This window comes from Mobula hypostoma, chromosome 4, assembly GCF_963921235.1.
Source record: "Mobula hypostoma chromosome 4, sMobHyp1.1, whole genome shotgun sequence".
Taxonomy (NCBI): Eukaryota; Metazoa; Chordata; class Chondrichthyes; order Myliobatiformes; family Myliobatidae; genus Mobula; species Mobula hypostoma.
This window is the reverse complement of record NC_086100.1, coordinates 124,101,176-124,109,646: the sequence shown is the minus strand read 5'-3', so window position 1 is coordinate 124,109,646 and position 8,471 is coordinate 124,101,176. Positions and strand designations below refer to the sequence as shown.

Sequence of the window (8,471 nt, the reverse complement as noted above, 5' to 3'; positions counted from 1 at the left end):
TGAAGTGATGACTGTTCTTTTCTGAAGAAGATGATAGGTATAACTTATTCCAGCACCACCCACGTGTGCTTCCAGAAAGGAATATCACCTGGAGTAGGGATCCTGTTTCATTAACATGTTATTAACTCACAGACACCGGGTACCTCAAAACTTTCTATGACTAAAATCTACCAACAAATTGCTAGCATTTTATACAATGAAAAGGTTGACCAACAGTTCTAATGAAAGACACTTAAGAAATGATAATGCTTGAATTTGAAAGATTTGCAAATGTTTCACAATACGAGAAAAAGTTTCAGGTATAATTCTCATCAACTGGAAAACATCCATTGAAAAACAATAATCTGAAATAACAAAAACATTTCACGGAACACCTAGAAAATGTTATGGATTATAAACTTAAGTAATAAAATCTCAAAACTTCTATAGGCAGTGATTTTTATTTTCCCTTGTCATTACACGATAATCCAGATTAATTTTTAAATCTTTAGGTCTGTGACAAGGCTGACCATTCGTCCACATAACTATTAAAGCTGGAACAATCCTCAAGTATAACAATGTCTTAAACTAAATATAGTTCACAATTTTCTCAAGTTAAAATTAACAGAAATATACAAACATGGAATTTATAACTGCTTGTTATAATTTGAATGGAATTGTTCCATTAATAAAAACTCACGATATATTCACTAACATCTTGTAAAAATGCTGTCAGCAGATCTGATGGTTTTCAATATCTATCTAATTACTTAAAATGTTTCACAAATATACAACGTCAAAAATATTTTACAATAACATATTCACTGTTTCTTAAAATTGAAACATCCTGATGTTAGACGTGGTCTACAATGCAAAATCCAAAGTGCATAGAAATAACTCCCCTTCTTCCTCACCCATTTTTACTGCAATTTCTCTTTTATTTATATGCATAAAGCATAACAAAATTATATGTAGAATTGAACTGTGATGCGAAATAGATATTAGAATTTAGGGCTACAAAAATAACACCTGCTGTTTGTATATTACAAAACTATCTTCAAACGCTGCCCTCCAGCTCCTAAATCCTATGAATAAAAAGTCTATGATAATTAAAGTAGCATGCCAAAGTAACAGTAACACTTCAGCCTATATTTAACTTAAAAACACAAGTTTTACAGATGCTGCAGGTTAGGTATGTTAATATGCAAATCAGCATTTGCCTTTGTTCCAATTTTAAGATGCAAGGTTTGGAACTACGGTAGGACCAGTGGTAATTCTGTCTTGTCAAGTGATTGGCCATGGATACCATGAAAAGCATTTTTTAAAAAGTTCAAAGGCTCAGTGCTACAGGAACTCAACATAATTTTGAGGAATAAGTCCTGTTTTGCCATTGAGGGTTCCTTCCAACCAGCCGGGTTCCCGTGAAGAGTGAACTAGGAAATAAACAAACACACACAGAACAATATAGTTTACATAACAAATGCATGCCTTTTGTTTCAAGAAACAGCCAGATCTAAACACAAAACATATAATTGCTGCTTTTACCTTGTGAATGCAGCAGTTAAGGGCCTGCAGTGGGGAACAACAGATAATGACAACAATGCCACTCAACAACTGGGAGACTTCTGTGTAGAAAGTATGTGCTTAGTCCATGTCACAAACAGACCATAAGTGAAAATGATGGCCAGAGTTAGATCATGAACAGATTATCAAAACTTAATATTTGTTTTTTCTCTTTACGAATGGTAGGAAAGAGAGGGATGTATTCACCACATGAATCTGCAATTTTGTTAGGAATTCTTGAACAATAAGGGAATCATGGTCAGACAACATGAACTATAGAAATCTATATCCCAGTAGATAAGTTAATGAACTAAGCTTAATTACCCCAATAACTGAAGTAACTACAAGGTAAAGCTGAAGAAACTAGTTACAATTCACATTGTTGTTATTGTTCCTTTCCATGCCTTGTGGTTCACTGGGTGGCAAACTTGCCGTTCTTAGCATTTGTCTGTTTTTTTACGAGGCTGAGTTGCTAGCTCGACACTCAACCAGCACCAATGGTCAAGATGGCACCAGCATACAATGCAACTTCAATCAACATGATAGCTCATGAAAATGTTTTTTTTTAAACTTCTCTTACATCTGGTTTTCACCTTGAACGTGCTTCTGGAACTGATAGAGCCAGCGATTTACAGTTTGGAGATCGTTTGAGTGCCTCAGCACTTTGCTGTCTCCAAGAAGGTTCCGGGAAGTGAGCGCGCACTTGGACGGCCTCTACATGAAGAAACGTTGAGACGGGGCGCAAGCTGATGTTTGACTCCAGTTCGCCAATTAAAGCATCAAGGAAGATTGAGACATTGAGGCAAATGCAGAAGGTGAGCGAGAGTTCAGCTCCGACTGCCTTCCTTTTGGTCCCTGCTGAGAAGGAATCTGTGAGTGGCATTTCCTGTATGGCTCGCTGTGGCAGGCGGGTAGGCCCCTCTGCCTCGTGTGGTGTCTCTCACTTTCGATAAATGTCTGTGGTATCGTAGGATGGTATCGCCATTCTGTGTTTATGGACTGTGGACTTCTTCAGATTTATGGATTTTATATTCTGGTTATTTTTTAAATCGCTAGTTCCCTTTCCTTTCTGTTGAGCATGCGGGAAGGGTGTTTGGTGACTGATAATCTGAGGTGTTCTGTTAGTTCTTTGTGTGGGGCTGGGGTTTGATGTTCTTGTTCTTTTTTGTGCAGGGGAGGGGGTTTTGAGGGGCTGATGATTGGGATGCTGTTCTTTTTTGTGTGGGGGGTGGGTTTGATGTTTCTCTCTGAACAACTTTCATGTTCTTTCTTTGGCTATCTGGAGCAGTCAATTTTCCGAGTTGTACATTATACATACTTTGATATTAAATGAACCTTTGGAAAGTGTGCAAGGAGCCGGCCGGATTCGAACCCAGGACCACTCAACGCAAAGTCCAGTGCCAATGCCACTACACCACCAGCTGGCTGAAGATTTACATTACATTAGACAAATGCTGAAATTTGAGGGATATCGAAGAAATCCCATCAGAGAAACAGGTTTCACTGTTATAAGCCACACTAGCATTCATTCATGCAAACTCATTAAGATATACATCAATGACGACTGGAAACCTGCTTGTTTAGCCAAAGTGCTTCCATTACTGGGGAGTAAACTAGAAAGAGATGAGGTGCAACATTGAACACCCCCAGACCCCAATAAATAAATGAGAGATGGAAACTAAGGTGATGAGGTTCTGTCTTCACTGATGGCCTGGATGACCAAGTTCTTCATTTGCAAAGCCAGTTATGGGTCTTCAATATAATTCACTTGTGGAACCAGCATCAGAGTGAAAATGGTATCCATACCAAATCAGTCCATGTGACCTAGTAACTACTGGAAGAGCTCAAAGTGTACACCCTTGTCAGAATGTACCCAAAATAATCAACGAAAAGGTAAATTGTGTATTATTCATACATTGCTACATTATGGAAGGCATCATTGTTCAAGTTTATTGTCATTTCAACCATATACATATATAACGTCAAATGAAACATTCCTCCAGACTAAGGTGCACAACACATACAGTGGTATGCAAAAGTTTGGGCACCCCGGTCAACATTTCTGTTACTGTGAATAGCGAAGCGAGTAAAAGACCTGATTTCCAAAAGGCATAAAGTTAAAGATGACACATTTCTTTAATGTGTCAAGACTACTTTTTTATTTCCATCTTTTAGTTTCAAAATAACAAAGAAGGAAAAGGGCCCGAAGCAAAAGTTTGGGCACCCTGCATGGTCAGTACTTAGTAACACCCTCTTTGGCAAGTATCACAGCTTGTAAATGCTTTCTGTAGCCAGCTAAGAGTCTTTCAATTCTTGTTTGGGGGATTTTCACCCATTCTTCCTTGCAAAAGGCTTCTAGCTCTGTGAGATTCTTGGGCCGTCTTGCATGCACTGCTCTTTTGAGGTCTATCCACAGATTTTCGATGATGTTTAGGTCAGGGGACTGTGAGGGTCATGGCAAAACCTTCGGCTTGCGCCTCTTGAGGTGGTCCATTGTGGATTTTGAAATGTGTTTAGGATCATTATCCTGTTGTAGAAGCCATCCTCTTTTCACCTTCAGCATTTTTACAGACTGTGTAATGTTTGTTTCCAGAATTTGCTGGTATTTAATTGAATTCATTCTTCCCTCTACCAGTGAAATTTTCCCCGTGCCACAGGCTGCAACACAAGCCTAAAGCATGATCAATCCACCCCCGTGCTTAACAGTTGTAGAGGTGTTCTTTTCATGAAATTCTGCACCCTTTTTTCTCCAAACATACCTTTGCTCACTGCCGCCAAAAAGTTCTATTTTAACTTCATCAGTCCACAGAACTTGTTTCCAAAATGCATCAGGCTTGTTTAGACAACACACATCAAAGTTGCTGGTGAACGCAGCAGGCCAGGCAGCATCTCTAGGAAGAGGTACAGTCGAAGTTTCAGGCTGAGACCCTTCATCAGGACTAACTGAAGGAAGAGTTAGTAAGAGATTTGAAAGTGGGAGGGGGAGGGGGAGATCCAAAATGATAGGAGAAGACAGGAGGGGAAGGGATGGAGCCAAGAGCTGGACAGGTGATTGGCAAAGGGGATATGAGAGGATCATGGGACAGGAGGCCCAGGGAGAAGGAAAAGGAGGAGCGGGGGAAACCCAGAGGATGGGCAAGGGGTATAGTCAGAGGGACAGAAGGAGAAAAAGGAGAGTGACAGAAAGAATGTGTGTATATAAATAAATAACGGATGGGGTATGAGGGGGAGGTGGGGCATTAGCGGAAGTTAGAGAAGTCAATGTTCATACCATCAGGTTGGAGGCTACCCAGACGGAATGTTCCTCCAACCTGAGTGTGGCTTCATCTTTACAGTAGAGGAGGCCGTGGATAGACATATCAGAATGGGAATGGGATGTGGAATTAAAATGTGTGGCCACTGGGAGATCCTGCTTTCTTCTGGCGGACAGACCGTAGGTGTTCAGTGAAACGATCTCCCAGTCTGCGTCGGGTCTCGCCAATATATAGAAGGCCACATAGGGAGCACTGGACGCAGTATATCACCCCAGCCGACTCACAGGTGAAGTGTCGCCTCACCTGGAAGGACTGTCTGGGGCCCTGAATGGTGGTAAGGGAGGAAGTGTAAGGGCATGTGTAGCACTTGTTCCGCTTACAAGGATAAGTGCCAGGAGGGAGATCAGTGGGGAGGGATGGGGGGGCGGGCACGAATGGACAAGGGAGTCGCGTAGGGAGCGATCCCTGCGGAAAGCAGAAGTGGGGGGGAGGGAAAGATGTGCTTAGTGGTGGGATCCCGCAGGAGGTGGCCAACCTGATGGCATGAACATTGACTTCTCTAACTTCCGCTAATGCCCCACCTCCCCCGCATACCCCATCCATTATTTATTTATATACACACATTCTTTCTCTCGCTCACTCTTCCTTCAGTTAGTCCTGACGAAGGGTCTCGGCCTGAAACGTCGACTGCGCCTCTTCCTATAGATGCTGCCTGGCCTGCTGCATTCACCAGCAACTTTGATGTGTGTTGCTGTTCTTTCTCTCACTCTCCTTTTCCTCCCTCTGTCCCTCTGACTATACCCCTTGCCCATCCTCTGAGTTCCCCCCCACCTTTTCCTTCTCCCTGGGCCTCCTGTCCCATGATCCTCTCATATCTCTTTTGCCAATCACCTGTCCAGCTCTTGGCTCCATCCCTTCCCCTCCTGTCTTCTCCTATCATTTTGGATCTCCCCCTCCCCCTCCCACTTTCAAATCTCTTACTAGCTCTTCCTTCAGTTAGCCCTGACGAAGGGTCTCGGCCTGAAACGTTGACTGTACCTCTTCCTAGAGATGCTGCCTGGCCTGCTGTGTTCACCAGCAACTTTGATGTGTGTTGCTTGAATTTCCAGCATCTGCAGAATTCCTCGTGTTTGAGGCTTGTTTAGATATTCCTTTGCAATCTTCTGACGCTGAATTTTGTGGTGAGGACACAGGGAAGGTTTTCTTCTGATGACTCTTCCATGAAGGTCATATTTGTGCAGGTGTCGCTGCACAGTAGAACAGTGCACCACCACTCCAGAGTCTGCTAAATCTTCCTGAAGGTCTTTTGCAGTCAAACGGGGGTTTTGATTTGCCTTTCTAGCAATCCTACGAGCAGTTCTCTTGGAAAGTTTTCTTGGTCTTCCAGACCTCAACTTGACCTCCACCATTCCTGTTAACTGCCATTTCTTAATCACATTACAAACTGAGGAAATGGCTACCTGAAAACGCTTTGCTATCTTCTTATAGACTTCTCCTGCTTTGTGGGCATCATTTATTTTAATTTTCAGACTGCTAGGTAGCTGCTTAGAGGAGCCCATGGCTGCTGATTGTTGGGACAAGGTTTGAGGAGTCATGGTGTTTATAAAGCTTTGAAATTTGCATCACCTGGCCTTTCCTAACGACAGGTGTGAACAAGCCATAGACCTAACAAGTTAGTGGGGGTCTGAGACCTTGGTAAAAGTTATCTGAGAGCTCAAATCTCTTGGAGTGCCCAAACTTTTGCATGGTGCTCCTTTCCTTTTTTTTCACTCTAAAATTGTACAAAACAGAAATAATACACTAATCTTGCTTAAAATGTTGAAAAGAATCTTTGATCTTTAACTTTATGACTTTTGGAGATCAGTTCATCTTCTACTCACTTAACTACTCACAGTAACAGAAATTTTGATCAGGGGTGCCCAAACTTTTGCTTGCCACTGTACATATAACACACAGAACACGTAAGGTAATATTGCAACAAATAAGTGAGCAAATAATAAAGTGCACTTACATCACAAGTTAAAAAGTAAACAATATAATGCTACTGGCACTTTACCCATGGTGAGGCTTTGGTAGTGGCAGGGAGTCCAACAGTCTCATGACCTGGGGGAAAAAAGTGTCTCTCGTCCTAACAGTCCTTGTCCTAATGCTATGGTACCTGCTGTCTGATGGTAGGATGTCAAAGACATTGCTAGTCAGATAGGAGGGATCATTGACAATGCTAAGGGCCCTGTATACCCAGCACTCCTGGTAAGTATCCTGGATGGGTGGAAGAGAGACCTCAATGATCCTCTCAACAGTCCTTGCAATCCTTTGTAGGGTCTTATGGCCAGATGTCTCGCAATCCCCATACCAGACAGTGATGCAGCTAGTCAGGATACTCTCAACAGTTAGAATGGGGGGTGGGGAGGAGTCTCGCTTGTCTCAATCCCCTCAGGAAGTGGAGGGGCTGCTGTGTTTTCCTAACTAAAGAAGTGGTGTTGAGAGATCAGGTAAGATCATCCATTGTGTGCACTCCCGGAAACTTCGTGCTCTTAACTCTCTCCACTGAGGAGCCATTTATGCACAGTGAAGAGTGGTCAACCAGCACCCTCCCAAAGTCCATAGTCATCCCTTTGGTCTTGTCCACGTTCAGACTCAGGTTGTTGTGCTTGTACTACTCTACGAGCCGCTCTACTTCCTCTCTGTATGTTGTCTCACTGTTGTTGTTGATGAGGCCAGCCACTGCAGTGTCATCAGTGAACTTGATGATTTAGTTATGATTATGAAGACACGTAGTCCTCTTTTATTGTCATTTAGTAATGCATGCATTAAGAAATGATACATTAGATAAGGCAAGAAATGTTGCTGCCAACACAAACTAATATGGTCTTTCTGTCAAGAAAGTGCTGCAGTGCCCTCCAGCGCTCCAATTCCCAGAATGAATATTTTGAGAGAGGCAAGCCGCAGTGGGGCCAGTTAAAAGGTTAACAAAATAAAAGGCACCATCTGATTTGATCCACATCAGAGATAAGTCAAATTGTGTTCTGGTTCAACAGCAAGACATAATTTAGAAAATTGAGTCTTAATTGGCTGGAAAAGGATCTGCCAACAATGTGAAGGTTGGAAGAGTAGACAACCACTCTGCTCCGTCATACCACATCACTTTACATGTACGCTAAAGGTGCAGGCCACTCAGAAGCATTTGAGATAGGCTTAATTCCTAGAGTACGAAGGATGTTTCACCAAGAAAATATATATCTTTTAAGTTAAGCAATATAATTGTGATTTACAAGACACAAGGGCAAGGTATCAGGTTACACTCACCATTTTCGAATATTGCTCCCACTTTGAAGGATAACTCAGAGACATGTTCAGCTTCGCAAGAATAGACAGCCTTGGCTTTAAGGTTTGGAACCCTGAAAACAAAGTAAATCAGATCATCACGTAGAGCACTTTCTAAACTAGTTATGAAAACGAATTTTGACAGTGCTACCTAGGATTATGTAACTGATCTAATTTTCAGGCACCAAATACAGCACAAGGATTTGTTGAAGATGTTGAAATCTGAAGCACAAAGTGAGCAGCTGGAGGAACTCAACAGTTCAAGCAGCATATATGGAGGGAAACGTTTCAGGTCAAGACTCTTCATCTAGAATGTCAGCAAGCATCTTTCCCTTAATACTCATTCAATTT

The 8,471-nt window shown here is 42.1% G+C and overlaps 1 protein-coding gene across 1 annotated transcript in view; it reads right to left on the bottom strand.

The window, feature by feature from the left end:
* Positions 1-405: 405 nt before the first annotated feature.
* Positions 406-8,471, bottom strand: part of arhgap10 (Rho GTPase activating protein 10) — a 212,224-nt gene continuing 204,158 nt past the window's right edge. Inside the window, exons 22-23 of the mRNA XM_063046452.1 lie at positions 8,103-8,194; positions 406-1,412 (exon numbers count right to left, since the gene is read on the bottom strand). Of these exons, the coding sequence (XP_062902522.1) occupies positions 1,324-1,412; positions 8,103-8,194 (181 nt within the window). The 3' untranslated portion in view covers positions 406-1,323. The remainder of the gene's footprint in view (positions 1,413-8,102; positions 8,195-8,471) is intronic.